Genomic DNA, 22,550 nt, shown 5'->3' with positions numbered 1-22,550 from the left:
TGCTCGCCACAGGGACATTGAGTCACTAGTGCCCCACACTGGGGGCAGTCAGGTGTGCACAGTGAGGAATGCTGTGCATGGCAGCCTGGGCAGCTCTCCGAGGTATCCTGTTCAGAGAGGTCAGTGGTCTGAGGACAGGGAACCTTGGTGACAGCAAGCACAGCATTGGCTCTGAGACCTGGCCAGGGGTGACTATGGGGACACAAGCAGAACATGCTGGGCAGACAACATGCCATGCAACTGTAGAGGTACCTGGCAGTGCATAGCCATTGTCATGGTTTGTATATGCTTGGCCCAGGGTCTAGCATTGTTTGGAGGTGTGACCTTGTTGGAGTAGGTGTGTCACTGTGGGCATGGGCTTAAGGCCCTCATCCTAACTGCCTAGAAGTCAGTATTCTGTTAGCAGCCTTCAGAAGAAGATGTAGAACTCTCAGCTCCTCCTGCACCATGCCTGCCTGGATGCTGCCATGTTCCCACCTTGATGCTAATGGACTGAACTTCTGAACCTGTAAGCCAGCCCCAATTAAATGTTCTTATAAGAGTTGCCTTGGTCATGGTGTCTGTTCACAGCCATAAAACTCTAACTAGGACACTCATTAAACACTCATCAGATTATGTATGACTGGTGAGTCACACTGATGTGCTGACTTATATCTGTAATCCCAACGCTTAGGAGACCAAGGCAGTGGAGTCAGTCAGGCTCAGTGAGGGCATTCTGGACTGGAGTCAGGCTCAGTGAGGGCATTCTGGACTGGAGTCAGGCTCAGTGAGGGCACTCTGGACTGGCCATCGACATGTGCTAATGTGAGGGAAGGAAGCTGAAGGAGGGGAGACTGGAAGAGTAACCTGGAAGACTGAGGGATGACCCTGTGTCTATAGTACTGCATTGCTCTTTAGGGGGCTCCATGGTGGATACCAGGAGTTGGTGTAGAATGGCCTTGGCAAGCCAGAAGTGTCCACACCACCTCAGTGGCACCCAGTCTGCCATTGCCATCTCAAGCCAGCCAGTGTGCTCTCCTGCCACAATAGGATGGGAGATCTTTCTGATCCTCCATTCTGCTTTTCTTAGTGCAGGAGAAGCTGGGGAGCCCAGGGGCATGTTTGTGTATGTGTGTGTATGTGTGTGCATGTTAGTGGCTGTGCAGTGCCTAGCAGCCCATGATAGGCTTGAGGAGGGTAGAGAGTGTGTGTGCATGTGTACACCATCTGTGTATGTGTGCATATCAGTGTATGTGTACACGTGTGTGCACATCACCATATGTGTACATGTGTGCAGGTCAGTGTATGTGTGCATGTCAGTGTATGTATATACATGTGCATGACAGTGTTTGTGTATGTGTACCACCATATGTACAAACGTGTGCACGTCAGTGTATGTGTACACATGTGCAGGTCAGTGTGATGAGGCAGGCCTCCATCACACATGCTGCACCTGTTTGTTGATAGCTGCCTCTGAAATCAATCCTGTAGTTAGGGAGGCTGTGCTCAGTGCAGACCTGTGAGCTGGTGGCTCTGACTGAAGAGGACTGAATTTTTTGTCTAAGGAGATGTAAGAATCTCTGGGCTTCTAGAAAAAGGCCTTAGCTGGACTTCACAGGTCATTTCCCCAAACTCTGTCTCTGGACCAACCAGTCCTCTGCCCCAGAGCTTGGAGAGGGTCCCCACCAAATTCTCCAACTCAATCTACGTCCTGTGGCTACACCCCAGGAAGCTGGTTGTAGGAGTGTGTGCCCCATTGTCTTTCCCAGCCAGAGCAGTTGCCTAGTTGTCATTAGCTGCTCGGCACCCTCAAAATGTACATGTGGCTAATTATTCCTGCAATTATCAGCTGCGCCGTAATTAACTGTGTGCGTGATTTTTTTATTATGCAAGTGTCTGTGAAGGCGAACCCGTACCCAAGCAAAAGCTGATCTCCAGTCAGAACAAATGACCTCTTCCTGGAGATAGAGACGGGGTTACCTGCTGGATGTCCACATCTGAGCCCTCTGCTCTAGAAGGAAGGCTACATAGAAAAGGTGTTACCTGCTGGGTGTCCACATCTGAGCCCTCTGCTCTAGAAGGAAGGCTACATAGAGAAGGTGTTACCTGCTGGGTGTCCACATCTGAGCCCTCTGCTCTAGAAGTAAGGCTACATCTTCAGGGGGAAACTGGTCTGGGGGTTGGCTCTGAGGTGTCATTACCTAGCAGCTGATCCTGGCGGGGCAGGGTTCTTAGACTCTGAGCTCTCTCCCGTCAGGGCCTAGCCTCTGTGGGTTCCTGTGGTAAGGTACAATTGTGTGGCTATGAAGCTATGAGCTGTTGTTGACTAAGGCCAGCAGGGCGAGTACATACAACTGGGTCACTTTGATCCAAAGCCAGTTAAGGGATCCACAGTGGGAGTCAGAGGCATGCCAGCGTGGCATGGGAGAGAAACCCACGTGAGCCTGACATCCAGGATACCTTGAGCTACAGATCCACTTGTGCTTCTAGGAAATGGTCTTTAGGTGACCATCCTGAAATAGACAGCTGCTGGTGTGGATGTGGCCTGTGTTCACCGTGAGCCTCTCAGGGAAAACCACGGTGATTCTCTCATCAGTGACAGGCAGTCTGCTCTTGGGGGTGGGGTGGGGGAGAGTCTTGTCCTTTGCTTTTGGAGGACCCCATGCTACCCAGGAAGATGAAGCATCTCCAGTGGGCCCAGTGGAGTCACGTGTTAGGTGAGGTCCAGGATGCTGAGGAGGGACTCTAGCTGGGAAGGCTGGTGTGTCAGGCCTGCAGTAGAAGAGATCCACCTATGACTAAGAGGTGATTCCTCTATGAGAACACGTGGAACATGTCCTGGCCAGGGTTTCAATCCTTATTGAGCTGTTGGCAAAGAGCCTGGGTACATTGGTCAGGTGTGGGTTGCTGTGACTAAACCCTAGTTTTCCCAGTCGAGGAAGAGTTGAAATGGAGGCCCTGCCAAGTCTCCAGCCAAGATCAGGCCTAGGACTGCAGGGCTTTCCTTGGTATTGTAGAAGAGACTATAGGTTTGGCACACACAGGAAGCCTGGTCCATAGCATGAGTTCACATCCAAGCAGTTTCTCTTGGGAAACCCTGGTCCATCCCACAATCCCCATCTATCTCTGGGTGCAGCCACTGGTGCCCATGGGCATCTGGGGACCAAGACTATGTAGACATGCCACAGAGGTAGCCAAGGCACCTCATCTGCAGGGCCTGAGACACTTGGCTTCTTCCAGGGAGGGATACCTGTTGGTGTTTGTCTCAAAGAGATGAGGCTTGGCAATGAATATTTCTGTGTGCACACTTGGCTTCTTCCAGGGAGGGATACCTGTTGGTGTTTGTCTCAAAGAGATGAGGCTTGGGAATGAATATTTCTGTGTGCAGGGGCCCTTGTCGGGACAACGAAACGCCAAATCAAGCACATGCAGAGGCTGACCACTCAGCTCTGTGCTTGGCAGACAAACAGGTAGACAAAGAGAGGAGCAAGAGAGGACAAAGATCCCCCCCTCCCCCCAGAGTACTGCAGGGAGCTGCCATCTGTGGGCTGGAAGACATAGGTCGGCCCCCTCCATGATGCTCAGGTATCTGGTTCTCTGGCTGGTGCTGAGGAGGGCGGAAGGGAAGCTGAAAAGATGCTGCTATCAGGTAGATCCTGACTGTTGGGACACTTGCTTCTCTGCTGGATGTGACTACACACAGGAGTCCCCACTTCTGGTGTGACATCCACAGAGTGGCCTGGCTGCAGGCTGGTGAACGTAGATGGTGTTCTGGTGCTGGTGGTGACTTTTGGTTGCTATAACGAAATGACTGGAACCAAATCCTCACAATTCTGTCTGTTGCCATTTCCAAGAGAAGGCCCAGCAGGTTGGCGTCTGGTTGGATCACTGTGTGCTTCTATGTTGGTGCCTGCTATGTCCCTTGGTGTGACACTTTGTCTTTCTTGTAAAGGGTGTGTGATGTATGTTTGCTAAGGTCTCTGTACTGTGTCAGAACAGACCTTGGACTGGCTCTAGTGAACTCTGTGGGTGTCATTTAGAGCTGGAAGCTGTCAGGAACCACTGCTGGCCCTATCTTTGCCTGGCCACCAAGGACCACAGGGAGGCCATGTGCTTCTCTCTCAGCCTCCAGCTTCCCATGGCTGGTTCTGTGGGGCTCACCAAGGAGCTTGATGTGGGTGGACTTGTCTCTGTCCTTGCTCCTTTCCTCCTGGTGTGTGTGTGTGTGTGTGTGTGTGTGTGTGTGTGTGTGTGTGTTTCTAGAGTCCTTGGGTGGGACTGGAATCTGTAAGAATGGGTAGGGCATCCTCATTCATAGAACATCATGCTGGAAAGCTCTGAAAGCCACAGAGAACAAAGCCTGGGCATGGCTTCAGAGGTTCTCTGGAGACCAAGAGTGACAGCCCCAGCTGGTAGGAAGCTGACTGACTGGTGCTAGACTATATCAGTACTATAGGGCGTATTGGCCATCTAAGTCCTAATAGCAGGGATGTGATTGATGTGATGTGCTTCCCCAATAAGGGGAAGCCTTGAATTCTAATGGTGATCAGAGTTCTGCCTGACCTGCCCAGGAAATCCTAACTGGGAACATAGATCCTTTCACATCTGTGCCTGGGACAGGGCGGTGATAAGCAGGAAGTTGTGAGGGAAGAGAAGTGCAGGTAAGGGCTGAGGAGGATTTGAGGGCCCAGGAGCAGGCTGTGAGGAGTTAGGTAAAGGAAGGAGGACTCCTGGTGCAAGGTGAGCTCCGAGTGAAGGCAAGAAATGCTCAGGGTGTTCAGGCTTGAGTGGAATTATGGGTTGTGGTTCCTGATGATGCATGATAATGATAGCATGATAATGGCCAGGATGGGTTGCACGGAAAAATGATAGGGGCTAGGGGCCTGTTTGTATGCATGCATGTGTACACTATAGATGCATGTGAGCATGTGTGTACATGCATACATATATGCATGTGCACACCTCTACATGCATGTGAACATGCATGTGCACACCTATATATGCATGTGAGCATATATGTGCATGCACTTGTGTATGTTTGTAAACAGGCATTGTACAATGTGTACATACATGTGTACATGCAAGTGTGTATGTGAGTGCACACGCGTGTGCATGCATGTGTGCTGGCACTCTAGAACAGATTTTACTATGCCCCATGGCAGCAGAAATAATCTACAGCACCCAAGGGCCATGCATTTTCTCCCACAGTCCACTGTGGGTGTCAGGACCTGGTGCTCATCCCAGATTATCCCCAGCCTCTATAGGCTCCCTCAAAAGACACATTTTAAAATTGTTTTACAAAGTGAACCTGTTTAAAGCTCCAAGGGATGTTGGGGCAGGAGTGCTTAGCAAAGAGGCCACGTGCAGAATGGAGTATCTATCCATGTGTGCAAACCCCAGCTTCCTTGCACATCAGCCAGTACCAGGGCAGAAAGGCAGGGTGGCAGGTAGGCCATATGCCTAGCCCAGTCCACTCTTGCCTGCTCCACACTGCCTGTGAGAATTCTGAATTTAGGCAAAGGATATGGCTCAGTGGCGGAGTGCTTGCCCAGCATATGAGGGGCCCTGGATTTGACAACCAGTGCCCAAACCAGAACAAACTGCTCTCGATCTAAGAGGACTTCCTTACGCTTTCCCAGGGGCGTTTGTGGAGCATATCTAACTCTTGTGTTTGATCTACCTGCCCTCAGGTCACCTGCCCGCAGCCCCGACTCTGTCAGATCCCAGAATCTGTGGAAGAACACAAGCAAGTCGGAGGCCAACTACTTCAAAGGGGACTTTATTTACTCCTTTGGAGCAGCGTGCTAACACCCAACTCCACTCCTGGACACGACAATTCTGCAAAGCTGCTGTTCCTTTCGGAACCAAGACTGCCTGGCACTAAAAACACATCGAAAACATCAACTCTCTTCCCTTTTTTGTTTTTGTTTTTTTTTCCTTTTTTTTTTTTCGGTACAAAATGATACAAACAACAATACAAAATATTTGTGCTGTTGACGATTACAAAAAAAGTCGGAACGTCTGTCTCACCGCATGGCGCTCAGAGCTGCAGTGTGAACACATCATACTCCGGTATCTTTCCCGAAACAACCACGGTCATGCGGGCTGCTACACATTTGTCCATTTTCAAAAATAAACATGCAGAAAAAAAAATCAGAATGGAAAACAGGAGAGAAAGGAAAAGCAAGATGCGTCCCCGATGTACGCAGAGGTGTTTTCCATGGGCCAACTGGTGTGGCAGAGCCGGCTAAGTATGCGGTCTATGCACTACCACACCCGGTGCTCTGTGCAGGGTGATTCTGCTGTGAGTTTTTGGTTTTGCCTTTCAGTGTGGGTAGAAATAGAAACTTCCCCTCCCATTTACCTTAGAGAGCACAGAGGTGTCATCTCAACGGACCACATACTCACTATGGGGAAACTGAGGCATCTCTGAGGGCCTGACTTTTGGCCATTACTCTGACATTTTGGTGGCAGGAGACCCAGCATTTTGGATGTGCTGAAAGACATGAGAGAGAAAAGCTGCTGGCCGGGAGTCAGGTGTGACAGAGGCAGACCATGGCCAGGTGTTCCTCCAAGCGCTCAGAGGTATAGGTTTCTCCTTAAAGGAGCCAAACCTCACCCTTACACTGCACAGAGCTGGCCACCAGCCTAGGTTGGCTGGACCCTGACCACAGACGCATTGTATCTACAAGCTACAGAAGAGAAACATTTGACACTGACTGTATGCTTGGCTAATGCTAACTTGTTGGCCTGGGAACGGAGTTCCAAGATGGGTGTGGGGGTGTGTAAAACCCTATTTTCCTCTAGCCCTAGGGGCTGCTTGGGGTGTAGGGTGAAAGGGACAAGCTGTCCAGCTTTTAGGAAACCCCATGGATGTTCCTGCAGGGGCCTGGCAGTGACAGAGGCCTTGGGGTGGGGAGGAGATGGAGGCAGGTGAGACATGCCTCCAGGTAACTGATAGATTTGCTATCTCCCATCCCAGGCTTTTAAGAAAGCCTTGGGATTTCAGGAGAGTTCTTGGTTACCATGCCTACCAAACATATGCACACTTCCAAGAACCTTCTTGGGTTTTCTAAAATCAAACCCAGAAAACTATTCTCAATTCCCCAGCCCTAACCCACGACAACCCCACCAGTGGCCATGCCAAGCTCAGCACCACCCGAATTGTTTGCCTATTCGAGCAATTTGCATAGGACAGCCCTCCTAACCCCTTTGCTGCCCTGGCTGGCTATAGGCAGGGGGACTCCCAGGAAGCTACAGAGGCCCCTGTTCATCCCTCCCCGCCCTGGCTATAGGCAGGGGGACTCCAGGAAGCTACAGAGGCCCCTGTTCATCCCTCCCCGCCTCCTAGGACAGCTGTATGAGGAGAAAGAGTAGACACAGCTGAGCTTGCAGCCCAGCTCAAGTCCAGGGGTTCAGAGGGGGGATGGGTTTGGTTTGGGAAAGAACCCTGACATCCAATGGGTCATACCCACGAGCTGGGCACCCGTGAGTTCACTCAGGTGCGTCTCTGAGGCCAAAGCAGTCTGGAAAAGTGGATCTAGCCACGGGGTAAAAAAGCCAAGAGGAGCGATGAATCAGAGACCTCTGACTAGGGAGCATGCTATCTCCTGAGTACCCCCAGCCCTTTTGAAACCCTCCTGGCCCCCAGTAGTAGATACGGGTTAGAGATCTGGAAGAAACGTATTTTTCATCAATGTTGGGAATTCCGCTGTCTCCTCAAGGAGACTCAGACACGAAGGCCTCCCAAGCTATCAGCATTCATCAACCCATCTTGGGGAGTGTATTGTAGTATGGGGGTAAGCCAGGAAGACTCGGCGCACGGTGCTCCTCCAGTGCCTGCCTTTCTGCCCCATCTCAGGACTCTTTTGAGCCCAGACATGTGAATGTCCTAGGTCTGTTTTCCCCTCCAGTGAAAAGGGCAGCTTTGCCATCTCCCGTAGGTCCTTGTACCCAGCCTATTTGCTGTCCTACAGAAGCGGTCACCCTGCCCAGTTTGCCCTGTGTCAAGCTGCCATGGTAAAGTGCCCCTCCGGCTCCAGAGAGCAACAGAAACATGGGTCCAAGCCAGAGCATCTATGGTCACATGGGCACAGCAAGATAATCTCACCAGCCACTTGGTAAGTCCTGACATCCATAGCAGTTCATGGGACCAGGCAGGAGCGCTGGTTAAACAGGCCCAGGGCTGCCAAGCAGCTGCCAGAGTCTGGCCTGGCTCTGCTCTCTGCCATCTGCACAGCCTGGGGAGGGTGTGCATTCAGGGGTTCCACTGAGGGGAGCTTGTGATTTCTATGCCTTCAACAGGATCCCTCAGGGTCTCATCCTGAAGAGTGGAGGGCTGAGCCAGGGTTTTGCAGGATGCCGTGGCTTCTTAGACAACACACTGTCCTGGACCAAAGGCAACAGGGACCTCAGTGGTATTGGGGGAGACAGCTGGTCCAGAGAGAGGCTTTTTGGTGGGCTTGAGGGCACGGCAGTGGCCAAGTAGAGAGGTGAGGACTCCCTGGAAGGTCTCCAGGCATTATGCCTGCCCCAGCTATTTACAGTATGTTGGGGCAGGACACAAATTCATGTGGAAGCTGAGTCCACTCAGAAGTGGCTCTGCTGATGGGGTTGCCTGCCAAAACCAGTGTTTTTATGGTGCTGGAAAGCCCCATCTTCACCTAACAGCCTTGGGTTGCTCAAAGGGCCCAGGAGGCCTGGCTGTGCATAACAAAAGCTGTTGAGATCTGGACCCCATACAATTTTTTTTTTTTTTTTTTGCAAATAAGTTACCTATTTTCTGTTTCTTAATAAAAGGCTTTTAAAAAAAAAAAAACCACATTGTCTCCCACTTCTTGCTTGTTGCCTTCAGAAGGTACCAGGTGGGGCTGGGGCTGTGGGGCAGGGTGGACAGAGGTGGGGGCCTCGGGCTGTCTCTCCTCTTTCAGTCACTCCTGAGTTAGGGAATCTGTCATGTACCAGAAGGCACTTTTGTTTTTTGTTTTTTTTTTTTTTGTTTGTTTTTTTGTTTTTGTTTTAACAGTGCTTTTGTGGTAAGAAATTCAAGTTAGGGCTGTGCCTCTGGCTCTCCCTTCGCGGTACGTGGCTGTGGCTACCGAGATGCACAGTGATGGTGGGTGCCCGGTGGCCTATGTCCATACTGCAGAGCTCCATACAGGGGACGGCAGCGGGGAGGGACCTCTCGACACCAGACAGCACTGGCACCTCGGCTCAGTTCTGCTGCTTGGCCTCCAGTGCCCTTCTCACGTTGGCGGTGAGGTTGGTTAATCCTCCTCGCCACCCCCATACATGTCTGCCAGCTTCTTGAACCGGGGCCCCCAGTCATTCAAGTAGTCGTAATCTTGATCCCCAGAGCTGGAGGAGTTCAGGGAGCTGACGGAGCCTGCAGTAGAACCGCTGCCCTCGTAGTCGAAGACTAGCAGGGAGTCATAGGGGGGTGCAGTGGGGTCATTGTCAGCAGCTCGGAGTCCCTGGAGATCACAGAAATGGGGGTTAGGTGCGTGCGCTGTGTCAGCCCAGCGATCTGTCAGAACGGAGGAGGGCAGACCCATGCAAACAGATGGGGTGGAAAGGGGGGGGGGCAGGATCTTGTATACAGTAGGCACTCAATAATTGATGCCTGTATGGAGCTGTAGGATATTTCCAAGGACCAAATAAGGACAGACACAGGGGCTAGAGAGATGGCTCAGTGGTTAAGAGTATCATTACTCTTACAGTACCCACATGGCAGCTCACAACCAGTTCTGGGGGAGATGACCCCATCTTCTGACCTCTGTGGGCATTGTACACAGATGGTGCACAGACATACATGTGGGCAAAGTCCTGATACACATAAATAAAATAAGATAAAATATATAAATCTAAATAGCAACAGCACAGAGTGTAAGGGCAGGAAGCTCAAAGCCATTGGCAGCTCCACCAAGAATAAGGCTGGAGACTGGGCTGGGTTTTGAGTAGTCTTCTGCCCCACCAAGGGTTAGGGTTGGAACAGGGGTAGGCCTAGGATGAAGCTTAGGGCTAGGGCTGGGACCAGGGTTAAGGCTAATGTTATGCTTAAAGTAGGGCTTACTGCTTGCACTGGCTGGTTTTGTGTGCCAACTTGACACTGGCTGGAGTTATCACAGAGAAGGGAGCTTCAGTTGGGGAAGTGCCTCTATGATACCCAGCTGTGGGGCATTTTCTCAATTAGTGATCAAGGGGGTAGGGCCCCTTGTGGGTGGTGCCATCCCTGGGCTGGAAGTCTTGGGTTCTATAAGAGAGCAGGCGGAGCAAGCCAGGGGAAGCAAGCCAGTAAGGAACTTCCCTCCATGGCCTCTGCATCAGCTCCTGCTTCCTGACCTGCTTAAGTTCCAGTCCTGACTTCCTCTGGTAATAAACAGCAGTGTGGAAGTAAGCTGAATAAACCTTTTCCTCCCCAACTTGCTTCTTGGTCATGATGTTTGTGTAGGAATAGAAACCCTGACTAAGACACTGCTATTCTGGGGTTTGCATTAGGGTTAGGTTTGGGTTAGGATTAATGTTAGGGCCCCAAAGCCAGGCTTAGGGTTAATGCATGTAATGTTAGGGTTAATGTAAGGTTAGGGTTAGGGTCAGAGTCACAGCTATTCTATGGCTAGTATGAGGATGGCTATGGTTTGGGCTGGTGTTAGGGCTAGAACTGGGTTTAGGAGTAGGAGTAGGTTTAGTTCATAGCCCAGGTTCCAGGCCTCTGCCTGCCAAAACCAAAAAACCAAAACCAAAACCAAGCCCAAACCAAAAACAATCCCCAGACTATGCTGTCTTGAGGTTGTTCGCTTTCTCTTTGAAGACTTTGTAAGAGGCAGGGGTATGGTATGACATGAAGCCATGACCCTTTCTTGGCTCAACTCTAAGAGACTAAGCTTTTCCACAGTGTGAAGGCCTTGTTGCTGGGTCTTTAATGCAGGCAAACGATGAAAGGGCTCTGTGGGATGCTTGGGTTTCCACCTTCGTGTTGTGATGGGGACAGGGAGCTGAGACATGCAGGTCAGTTTGCTTGGGTACCAGGGCTCCAGTGTGGGCTGGGAAGACCATTTGGACACACTAAGCACTGGCTTAGTGTGTCCATTTCTCCTGAGAACAGTTCTTCCTGCTGTCACCCCATTGTAGGCATAGGGGTCCAAATGGTCCTTAATTCCCGCTGAGAATCTGCTGGAAGTCTTAGGCCTCCTAAAAGTAGCTGACTCAGGAGCTAATGTGCTCAAGGCCACAAGCAGGAGGGAAGGCCTGGCCTCAAGTCCTAGTCTGAGCCACCTCCTTGCAGGCTGTGTGTTTGTGTGTGTGTGTGTGTGTGTGTGTGTGTGTGTGTGATAGGATTTTACTTTTAAAGGAGACACTTTTGCTCAGGTCCTCCCACCGAGGTTCATACCTCATTGATGAAGTCTCCAATGTCTCCTGGGTGTGGCACCACAGGCCTGACTGGGTACTGGGGTTCAGCACCTACTGGCCGTTCATCCACCCTCCGCACTCCAGGGGCCTTGCTCAGCACATGCTCCATGGCTTCTGGCTGTTGCAGCTGGCTGAGGTCATAGTCCTGGGGATGGAGACCAAGTGAGTCCGGGCAAGAGGAGAGGGCTGAAAAAACTCTCGCTCAGTTTTGTCACCTGCCTGGAGAGTGCCACCGTGCTAGTCTCCAAGCACACTGACTGTCCTATTCTATCTCCTAGGTCTGCCTCTTCTCCATTTGCCCAGCCCTGCCTGACCTCAGGGTCTCCATGGACTCTATACCTGCCGGCTGCCTTGTGGGGGCCTAGACCTCCTCCCTGCCCCACCCAAGTGACCCTCCTGCCTGCAGCTCAGCAGCCTTGTGGGGCTGGGTCCTTCTTGCCCCGCCGAGATAGCTCTGTGTACTGTCCCCATCCTGGTCAGAGAGCCCCCACTGGGAGTGTTCAGGAGGTGGGAGTTGGTGACCCAGAAGACTCTGGACTGCTTTCTTCAGGGCACAGGACAGCAGTGGGTTGGGCTGGTGGCTGGAGAGGGAGGATCTTATGAGGAGGACCGATCTGGTGAGATGATGAGGTCAGCCCAGGCCTGAGCACACATGTGGGATAGGCTGCGGCCTGTACCCAGATCTGGAAACGACTATGCAATGCCTTTCCATAAGGAACAGGACAAGACACATAAGGCTGAAACTGAGCCCTGCTGAGCCTGTGGGACGCTCACTCACCTGGTCCTCCTCACCACCGCCCTCCTCGTCATACTTTAGGATGTTGTCCCTCACATCGTCCTCGGGGTCGATGAGCAGCTGCTTTGTGTGTCTCTCCTTTTCCCTCCGCTTCATCCACACAACGAACAGCAGGACCATAACTGTGAGAGGAGGAGCCGCACTGTGAGCAGTGTGCACATACATGCATAGCTGTGCATATGTGTGAGGAGGAGCCGCACTGTGAGCAGTATGTGGGCACACCAGCATGGCTGTGCAAATGTTCGCACAGGCATGAATGTGTGTGCATGCCTGGGCATATTATGGACATATGATGGTTGGATGTGTGTGTGTTTTGTGTTCGTCTACACAGCAGGTGTGTACACGTGCATGTGCATACTAAGTCCCAGCTATAGAATGGAGCTCACAGGAGGATGTCTGTGTCCTGATATTTCCCTTTTCATTGTCTTCCTCTGAGACTGGCTCTGTCACTGAACCTGGATCTTGCCCGTTCACCATAAACCCTTGTAATCCTATCTCTGTACCTTACAGTGGGGTTACAGGTGTGTGCATAGCTATTTCTGGGGGAGTCTTAGGATTTGAACTCAGGTCCTTATGCTTTTGTAGTACTTACACTTCTGATCTTACTACCGAGCCATCTCTCCCAGCCCCTGTTACACAATTCTCTTTGTGAATATTTTTTCTGCAGTTGATTACATATACAGATGTGGAACCTGGGGTTGCAAATGGCTCTTTGGATTAGTTTTTTCTTTACGGTCGTAGCTGATGGAGCACAACTTGACGGTCAGGAGGACAACAGAGACAGTGAGCTAAGAGACCGTCATTCCTCAGAAGTATTGCAAGGTGAGGTTTTATGGGCCCAGAAGGCAAAAGGGAGGGTTTTAGGGAGCCATGTTCTAGGCAGGAGCCATGGTGGGGTGATGCCCCCATGATGGGAGGAGACTAGGGAGGGAGTGGTCCAGAAAGAGCCTCCAGTAGTAGACCAGAGGTGAGTGGAAGCCACATCCTGCATCTCCAGCGGCCCCCTGCCACTCCCGGGAACACACCAGAATAGGTGTGTGATGTGTATGCATATGTGTACATTGTGTGGGTGATATATGTACATGCACATGTGTGTGTCTGTGTGTGTCCTCAGGTGTACATATGGGTGCATGATGTGTGTACATTGTGTGTATGATGTATGTACATGCACATGTGTGTCTGTGTGTGTCTGCAGGTGTACATATGTGTGTAAGATGTGTGTGCATATGTGTACATTGTATGGATGATGTATGTACATGCACATGTGTGTGTGTCTGCAGGTGTACATGTGTGCAAGGCGTGTGTGCATATGTGTACATTGTGTGCATGATGTATGTACATGCATCCCAGGAAGGGAGGCTGACTGGGGAGGGATCCCAGAGGTCCTTTTATGCAAAGGAATTGGGCACAAAATAAGAAATTATGTGTGGAGGTGCCTCCTTTGCCACCTGACTCAGCCACTTGTCTGAGGCATTCTGCTTATCTCTGGGAGCTTTTGCATGGTCCTCCTGGATAGGTCTCTGTCCCTGCCTGGGTTCTGAGGGCAAGGCTCTTGTGAATTGGAGACAGGGGACCCCGATTATAATGAAGGCGGCTCTCCAGATGTGCTCCTTGCAGCCTCTGCCATCTCTCCACTGTCAGACATGGAGAAGGACGAGGTGCTAGTCAAGCACTCCATGGCACAGGGAAGGGAGGGTAAGTGTCAACAGACAGACACCCCTGTGGAGGGAAGGGGTGCCAGCTGTCTGAAGGGTGGCCAGTTTGATCAGATGGTTTGATTGATTGCTGGGATAAGAAAGACTGCAGCTAGCATCAGCTCAGAGGCCAGGCCCCTGCAAGTGACAGGTAACATTCCTTTCAGCCATAGGACAAAGTGGCCCATGTTGTGGACAGGGAACTGGAGAGAGAGTGGGAGGTCCATCTTCTGTGAGCATCGAAGCAGAAACCAGAAACCTTGGGCCACTTTCCGCCAGATCGAGTGGCAGCTCTGCGGCTGGTGTCTCATGTCACATGAGGAGACTTGTGGAGGGAACTTGTGGAAGAAGGGAAGTCTCTCCTCCTCCCCCCTCCCCCGTTAGGGCCACAGGGACACCTGTATTCTGATTCCTGGCTTTGTACTCCCTACAGACTGGAGAGGGAGGCAGGTTCCCTCTCTGGATGGTAGGTCCAGTCATTCCATATGGGGACTGACCACGTTCCTATCCTCCATCCTTGTCCCTCTGGCTTCAGAGAAGAATGCCAGCCTCAGCTCTGCCTCAGAGTCAGTCACTTCCTCCCACAGGGGCGCTGTTTCTGGTCCCACATGAAGAAGATGTCACACGCTGAACACTCGCCAGCACTCACTTAGCAGGATCACGATGCAGATGAGGATCGCCACGATGGCGCCCGTGCCCAGGCCAGCTGCAGCCACTGCGCCAACCGTGGTACAGTCGCCATTCTCATCACACGGGCACACCTTGACCTTTATGACGGATGTGTTGGACAGGGGAGGGTTGCCAGAGTCTGTGACGATGATAGGGACGTCATACACCCCTGCTTCCAGGTACAGGATGCGCAAACTGAGCTGGGCATAGTCACCTGGATTGAGGAAGAGCAACATGCAGCCTATGGGCAGCTGTCCTACCCAAGGAGGACTTCCACAGGCAGGCACTGAGATTGGTGGCATGAAAACCTCTCTCTCTCTGTCTGTCTGTCTGTCTGTCTCTGTCTCTGTCTCTCTGTCTCTCTCTGTCTCTCTCTGTCTCTCTCTCCCTCTCTCCCTCCCTCTCTCCCTCCCTCTCTCTCTCTGTCTCTCTCTCTCTCTCTCTCTCTCACACACACACACACACACACACACGCATCTGCACATATGTGCACTTGTACACATACAGTGACACGCAAAGCTAAAACATCAACCATATCAGAACCAAAAATGAGTTGGTATTTAGGATGAAGAAATGATTTCCTGAATGTAAAGAGTTCTATAAAATCAATTAGGAAAAAGAAAAAAAAAAAAGAGAAAACAAAAACAAAAAACCCAGGCCGGAGAGATGGCTCAGCTGCTAAGAGCAGTGACTGCTCTTCCAGAGGCCCTGAATTCAACTCCCAGCAACCACATGGTGGCTCACAACCATCTGTTATGGGATCTGATGCCCTCTGCTGGTGTGTCTGAAGACAGCTACAGTGCATAACATAAATAAATCTTTAAAACAACCCCCCCCCCCCGCAAAACCCAACTCTCCCAAAGAACAAAGGCGAAGTCGCTGATCAGAAACCCAAACCTCAGTGAGCATGTGGACACTCTCCGCCAGGACCCCAGAGGCAGAGGATGGCAGTGGCTTTGCTCATCGAAGCAGCACTATCATGTTGGCAAGGGCCTGAAGAACCAGCAGTTTTGCTGGTGGAAGCATAAACAGGCATTGCATCTCTAGGATGGTGTAAGGCTCCTAGCACTAACCCTACAGGAGAGGTGCCTCCTAAGGGCTGCAGTCTCCTGGGGCCAGTCAACCTGCAATGGTTGCCAGCATGGTCAAGCTAGATTCTTTCTAGAATAGGGGTTTTGGACCGTGAAAGGCAGTCTGTATTCTGGTTGAGCGAGGCTTACTCCGGAGACTCAGCAGAAAATTCTATAAGAGACGGAACAGTTTGAGCTATGCCCCTAGACATTAGGCTGCTGACACCAAGAGCCCTCATTCCATTATCCTGTGGCTATCTATCTCGTAGACAGTGCCCCAAGCTCCTGGTATTCTGGCTGTGCTCTACCCCCACAGTTATCTGACTACAGCCAGGTATGCCCCACCCCAGTTACCTGGGGACAGCAAGGTAGCCCAGCCCACTATAAAAGGGACTGCTTGAACCCTCCTCTCTCTTAAGTTCTTGCTCTTTTGTCTTTACTCTCACCTCTTGCTTCCTCCTCTCCATGTGACCATGGCCAGCCTCTACTTTCTTCTCTCTCTCTCTCTCTCTCTCTCTCTCTCTCTCTCTCTCTCTCACTCTCTATTTTCTATAATAAAGCCAAAAACTATGGACTGCCTCCAGACTCGCTGTGCTGGAACCATGGCTTAGGCCTTCCCCTAAAGAGCCTTGTCTAATCTTCCACAGGAAAGCCTCCTAGCGTTTCCAGCCACCAGACCCGACCAAGGACTCTCGTCCCTCATGAGAACCACCCAGTGCCATCTTTGCCCACCCCTTTTTTTCCTTTTGACCGGGGGCCACTGCCACTCCAGAGCCCTCACTCATTCTCAGCTCTTCCGAGGTCTCCAGTGACATCCTGCGATGCCCAAGAGCTAGAACCTGTCGTCCTTGGCCTCCATGAGGCCCAGACACCCTGGACTGCTCCCTCTCACCCCCTCAAACTGGGGTTAGTGGCTTCCCACAGCCAGACGCCCAGCAGTCTCCGGAGTCTGCCTGCCCAGACTCCGAACTCTGAGCTCTGGCTGGACGTGGGTCACTCCCACCCCTTTATTTCCCCACTGCCTGGCGTCCTACACAGGAAGGCACTAGGAACAAATAAATAGCTTTGTGGTAGAGATATAGATGAACAGGGCTATATCTCCAGCCTTGTGTGTGAACCGTCCAGGAGGCAAGGACTGTCTCCTATCTCCCATCATTGGTGACAGAACCTGGGCTGGATCCTAGATCCTGCTTCTGCCTGTGGCTAGGGCACTGCTGGGTGAGCTCACCGTTTAGGCGGGTGATGGTCCAGTTTTTCCTCACTGCAGTGGGGATGAAGGGCAACTCAAAGACATAGGGGCCAATGTTGGGGTCCATATCAGCATCGGCTGCAGTGATGTTGATGGCGTTGAGGTTGGGCCTCTCGCAGATCTGTGCCTCCTTGGGCAGCAGCTGTGGTGCATTGTCATTGATATCGATGAGGTAGATCTGCAGGGTCCCAGTGCCACTGGCTGGGGGAATCCCTGCAGGATGGAAAGGGGTGAGCACACAGGGCCATACACAGGACAGACAGATGTGTGAAATCCTCAGCGAGACACATAGCCACACATTGACTGGAGTTCATATGCCATCTGATGCCTTCTCTCAGCAAGGCTGGGCGCTCATCATAGGTTGTACGGCTAACTTGAAAATTATTTCTGAGAATTCTATTTTTAGTGTTGTGTGTATGGATATTTTGCCTGCATGTATGTCTCTGCACCACATTTGCGCAGTGCTCACAGAAGCCAGAAGAGGGTGTCGGAGACTTGGAACTAGGGTTACAAATGGTTGTGAGTTGCCATGTGGGTACTAGGATTTGAACCTGGGTCCTCTGTTAGAGCATTCAGTCCCTCTTATTTATTGAGCTATCTCTCCAGTGCCTGTACAGCCAACTTTGTGGACCACAAGGAGCACAGGGCCTGGGGGAAGCCAGATGGATTAGGGCTAGGGTTTCTCAGCCCTTCACTTGCTGTGGGATCAGCCTTGGGGACCACAGTGGTGCTCGCTCTTCAGGTTTCAGCTGCTTTGTCCTCCCAAGAACCCACCATATAGCCCTGCCTTGGGGCCTTTGCACAAGTTCCTTCCAAGAGCAGAACTCCTTTTCCTTCCTTGACTTCCCCACCGCCTTGGCTCCCTCCCAGCTCCTCTCTTACTAAAATGGCCTAGGTTTTCCCCCCGTCCTTGTCTTCTCTTCTCTGTTCTCTTTACAAGGAACCAGAAGCCTAAGTGTCAGCTCAGATTATCGCTGTCCACCGGAGGTTACATTTCCAGCTAGATGTTGCCCTGTGCCCAAGTCTAAGCTGAGACCTAGTGTGGTGCTTCCTGGAAGTCACAGAGAACATGGGTGAGCACTGCGTGCCTCTAGCTCTTCCTGTTTGCCAGAATGTGGTCATGACACCTGGGGTGTCCATCCTGGAGCAGGCTGTGGCATAGTGTGAACATGGTGTGAGTAGAATGGGTCTGGTTATCAAAGCTCATCTTGACTTCCAGACTTTGCTTTCTTAGTTCCTGAGGCAGGCTTGGAACATGCTCTATAGCCCAGGCTCCTTGAAATCGAGATCTTCCTGTCTCGGTCTCTCCTCCCTCCTCTCCCCTCCCTTCCCCTCCCCTCCCCTCCTCTTCCCTGAGCCTTTTGCAGACTGGGAGTGAACTCGGCCTCACACATGCTAGGCAAGCGTTGCATCACTGAGCTATGCCCCAGTTCCAGACCTCCTTAATGTGAAAGAAAACTCCTCTCAGTCTTGTTGACTGCTACCCCACAGCTGAAGTGACCTCTACTGAGAAGCAGGCTTTGCCAGCTAGGGGCTTAGTCTCTTCTAACCTAGGCACCAGGCCCTCAGTGAGTTCTGCTAGGTGAGGCTTGTCTCTTTAGACTCCAGGTAGGTGCCTGGCCTTCAGTGGGCTCTGAGTGACAGAATGGCCATGGTCAGAGCATAGAGAACACAGACTCTGGCTTACTTACAGGCCTGCCATCACTCACAAGGGACATACCTGTCAGAGCATTGGGCTTCTCCCATTCTGCCAAGGAAAACGCTGAGGCCCAGAGAGGCTAGGGCTCTTCCCGAAGCAATGGTGTTAGACAGATGTCTGCTCAGAATCTCTTTTACACCCGACTAAACCATCACCACCTCAGCTAGACTTCAGGGCGCTGCGGTCTTGACATGGCCTCATGGCCATAGCGTCCCTCTGTTCTTGACATGGCCTCTTGGCCATAGTGTCCCTCTGTTCTTGACATGGGCTCTTGGCCATAGCGTCCCTCTGTTCTTGCTTCACAGCTCTCAGAAGCCTCCTGAGAACCCATGCTGTCTTCCTCAGGATGACCTGCTCCACTCCTCTGTGCTGCCTGGCTGGCACCCACCTAGCATCTGCCCTTGCTTCCAGAGTCTCAGGGCTAGGGCAGACATGGGCCTTCTTGCTTTTCCTGGCTAGGGTGCCAGCTAACAGTGTTGGAGAATGGCAGGTCTGTTCTCTCTACCCAAGTTCATACATGGGGAAGCTGAGAAGCTAGTAAAGACAGGCTAGGCTAGCCATCTGCCACTAAATTCCCTGGTTTATGACTACCCTGGAACCACAAGTGAACGAGGGACAGTTGGAACACTGTGGAAATACGGGCAGGTAAATGAATAAGCAGGTTGTTACGGGAGTAACTGAAGTTTCTGAGGTTTGCACAGGATGGGGGCAGAGTTAGGCATTCATGGCTGCCTGTAAAGATTTCCTTCCACCCTAGCACCTTTCTGTGGCTCTCTGGGTACCACTGACCTTCCTCACCAGCACCCTCTCTTGTTCACAACCTCCCCACCCCCCACCCCCCCCAGGACATGGGAAGCTGCTACGGGAAGCAGAACCTCCCTGGAGTGGGACTTACCGTTGTCAGCAGCCAGGAAGGTGGCCTCGTATACATTGTTCTTGGTATAGAGGGACTCTCGGTCCAGGACTGCAGCCGTGGTGATCTGCCCATTGGATGTGTTGATGTGCAGCCAGTTGGCGGGATCAGACAGTTTCGAGTACCTATGGACAGGAGACAAGAGGCAAGTTCAAGGCCTCAGGGCTCTTCTCCCGGCCAGCATCCTGGGTGCAGCATACTGGACCATAGTCCAGTGGCATTTCTGCCCTTCCAGAGCACTCAGAGGCTTCATGCACCTCTGTATCCATCCTACAGAGGGACAGGTCACAGCAGTGGCTCACGTCCCTGTGGTGGGTGGTCTTAGATTCTGGAGGACTCCAGAGGGCTATGCCCGCATCACCTACATTTTGCAGGTGGGTGGTTACACTGAGGTACAGAGATGTTAAGCAGCTTGCTCAAGTCACTTGCTGCTATCAGGGAAGCTATGACTTGCCCTGGCTCCACCATCTAAACATCTTCCTTGTCAGCCTGGAGATGGTGACATTGGTCCCTGATACCCAAGGCTATCCTATTGGGTGACTCTCTGGGATGGGTTGCTTCTAGATAAGCCAATGCTTATCAGGTCTGGACATGGTACCCCTGCCCTCCTTCTCTGTTTACTGGACTTCCTGGTTTTCAGGCTTCTTTGGGCATTTTTGGACTCTCCTGGGTGGTACAAAGGAGTGGATCCTGCTTCGAGGGTCAGATAGGGTCAGGCTATGCTGAAGACTCACCTCACGGCTTGCTGCATGAACCTGTCAGGGTCCACTGCAGAAAAAGTGGTGAGTGCTGTCCCAGCAGGCACACCCTCTTCCAGGCGGATCAGTTTGTGGTTGGAGGGGAAGTAGGGGGCCTCGTTGACATCGGTGACAGAGATGGTTACCCCCGCTGTGGACTGGAAGGACATCTGGATCCCACTGGCCAGGGGCGCCTGGTTGGACACCATTACAGTCAGCATGAAGGCACGGTTCAGCTCATAGTCCACTGCCTGGAAGAAGGGACAGGTTAACTGGGGCTTCCTATAGAGGTGGGCCTGGCTGTTTCCATTGCTCAGTCTCTTAGACTCTCCTTGCCCTGCTTTGTATGGGGACCTGGTTTCCACTGTCCCTTTACAGCAGACTCTTGTCTCTGGCTTCTTCTGGGTTCTGGCCAATGAGAGGAGAGAGGGGTTGGAGTAAAGGGTCTTTAGCTAGTAGCCCCACACCTGGATGAGGCAGAAACTGGGTTTCTTGGGGACATTGATCTTTCTGCCTTAGCTTCCTGGGTGTTGGGATTACAGGTGTGTTGTCTCCATGCCCGGCTTCATGAATTTTCAAGAATTCCTTAATCGCTATATGGGCAGGCACAAGCGTGCTGAAGGTCTTGAGAGTCACTGCAGCCACAGGAAGCTGAGGAATTGCAAGTGAGGTCTGAGAGTAATGGTGGCCATAGGTGGGGCATGATGGGTCTGTGAGCAAGGGCATCTGCCGCCATGCCTGATGATGAGTTTGATCCCCCAAATCCACAAGGTTGGAGGAGACCATTGGCCCCTGCAAGCTGTCCTCTAGCCACCTCCAGCACAAGTAGCACACATCTCCCCCCAAACCTCAACTAAACAAAATAAAAGTTATTTCTGCTGGATACAGTGATACATGCCTGCAATCCCAGCAGTCAGGAGACCGAGACAGGAAGTTGGCAAGCTTGAGGCCAGCCTGGAATCCACAGGGAGGCTATCTCAAAAGCCCAAACCAAACCAAGCCAAACAGTATTTTTTTTTTTCCAAGATAGGGTTTCTCTATGGAGCTCTGGGTGTTCTGGAACTCACTCTGTAGACCAGGCTGGCCTCTAATTCAGAAATCCTCCTGCCTCTGTCTCCTGAGTGCTGGGATTAAAGGCATGTGCCACCACTGCCCGGCTCAAACAGCAATGTTTAAGCGTTTACTTGTTCAACATTTTCTTGAACTTGTTACTGATTCTGTGCCCCCAGCGGGAGACTTAAAGTAATAGAAATGCAGTCCTGGGGCAGAAGTAAAATGTCTGCCCTTGGGCTAGAGTCTGACAGTGGGGCCTATCCTTGGGCTAGAGTCTGACAGCGGGCCAGTTTCCTCAGGTGACTCCTATCTCATACGTGGCCACTCTGGAGAGGGGTGTGTGGAGTCTTGTCCCTCTTCAGAGCCAGCTGTGGCTTCCTGCTTCTAACTGCCTCTGCCTCTGTCTTCACACCGTGCTCTGCGTGTTAGTTTTAGGTAGACATGAGCTAGAGTCCTTTAGGAAAGGGTACCCCAACTGAGGAAATGCTGCCACCAGGATGGGCTGTGGTGCTCCTTCCTCACAGGTGAACGATGTGGGAGGGTCCAGTTCACTGTGGGCGGGGCTACCTGGGGCAGATGCTATAAACAAAGCAGCTGAGCAAGCAATGGGGGCAAGCCAGTAAGCAGCATTCCTCCATGGCCTCTGCATCAGCTCCTGTCTCCAGGTTCTTATCCTGACTTCTTTCCATGATAGATTATACTTGGGATGTGTAAGGTGAAACTTGTTTATTTATTTTATGTATATGAGTGCTCTATCTGCATGTACATCTGCATGCCAGAAGAGGGTGTCAGATCCCATTACAGATGGTTGTGAGCCACCATGTGGTTGCTGGGAATTGAACTCAAGATCTCCGGAAGAGCAGCCAGTGCTTTTAACCACAGAGCCTTCTCTCCAGTCCCGTTTTTAATCACAACAACAGAACCCCTAACTAAGACATCCCCTGACCTTTTTGCTCCTTCTCTTAAAGGCTTCTGAGGCTGCACTAGGCTGACACAGATGGTCTAGACTCACTTCAGACCTTAAGACCTTCAACACTGTTACATCTGCAAAGACCCTGCTGCCTTCTGGTCACAGGTTCTAAAGGCAGGTATGGGAGCCTGGGGGAGATGATACTGACAGTGTTTCCAGGCCCCTGATGTTGAGAAAAGCACCTGGTTGGAATGTAGGCAAGTGCTAGCCAATGGGATGCTGAAAGTGGTCCTTGTGAGAATGAACTGGGACCCTGAGTTACCATCAACAGACAGATAATGCAGAACTCAGTGTGCCATCCTGCAGCTTGCT

General features: G+C 51.7%; 1 protein-coding gene across 2 annotated transcripts in view; it reads right to left on the bottom strand.

The window, feature by feature from the left end:
* Positions 1-5,742: 5,742 nt before the first annotated feature.
* Positions 5,743-22,550, bottom strand: part of Cdh4 (cadherin 4) — a 493,035-nt gene continuing 476,227 nt past the window's right edge. For both annotated transcript variants that reach the window (XM_031372954.1, XM_031372955.1), the window contains 7 exons: positions 20,213-20,466; positions 19,461-19,603; positions 16,846-17,079; positions 14,528-14,761; positions 12,167-12,306; positions 11,369-11,533; positions 5,743-9,452 (listed from right to left, as the gene is read on the bottom strand). In XM_031372954.1, the coding sequence (XP_031228814.1) occupies positions 9,246-9,452; positions 11,369-11,533; positions 12,167-12,306; positions 14,528-14,761; positions 16,846-17,079; positions 19,461-19,603; positions 20,213-20,466 (1,377 nt within the window). In that variant the 3' untranslated portion in view covers positions 5,743-9,245. The remainder of the gene's footprint in view (positions 9,453-11,368; positions 11,534-12,166; positions 12,307-14,527; positions 14,762-16,845; positions 17,080-19,460; positions 19,604-20,212; positions 20,467-22,550) is intronic.

Source organism: Mastomys coucha, unplaced genomic scaffold (genome assembly GCF_008632895.1).
Source record: "Mastomys coucha isolate ucsf_1 unplaced genomic scaffold, UCSF_Mcou_1 pScaffold15, whole genome shotgun sequence".
In the NCBI taxonomy this organism is placed as follows: Eukaryota; Metazoa; Chordata; class Mammalia; order Rodentia; family Muridae; genus Mastomys; species Mastomys coucha.
The sequence above is the reverse complement of the archived record's forward strand: the minus strand, read 5'-3'. Positions and strand labels throughout refer to the sequence as shown.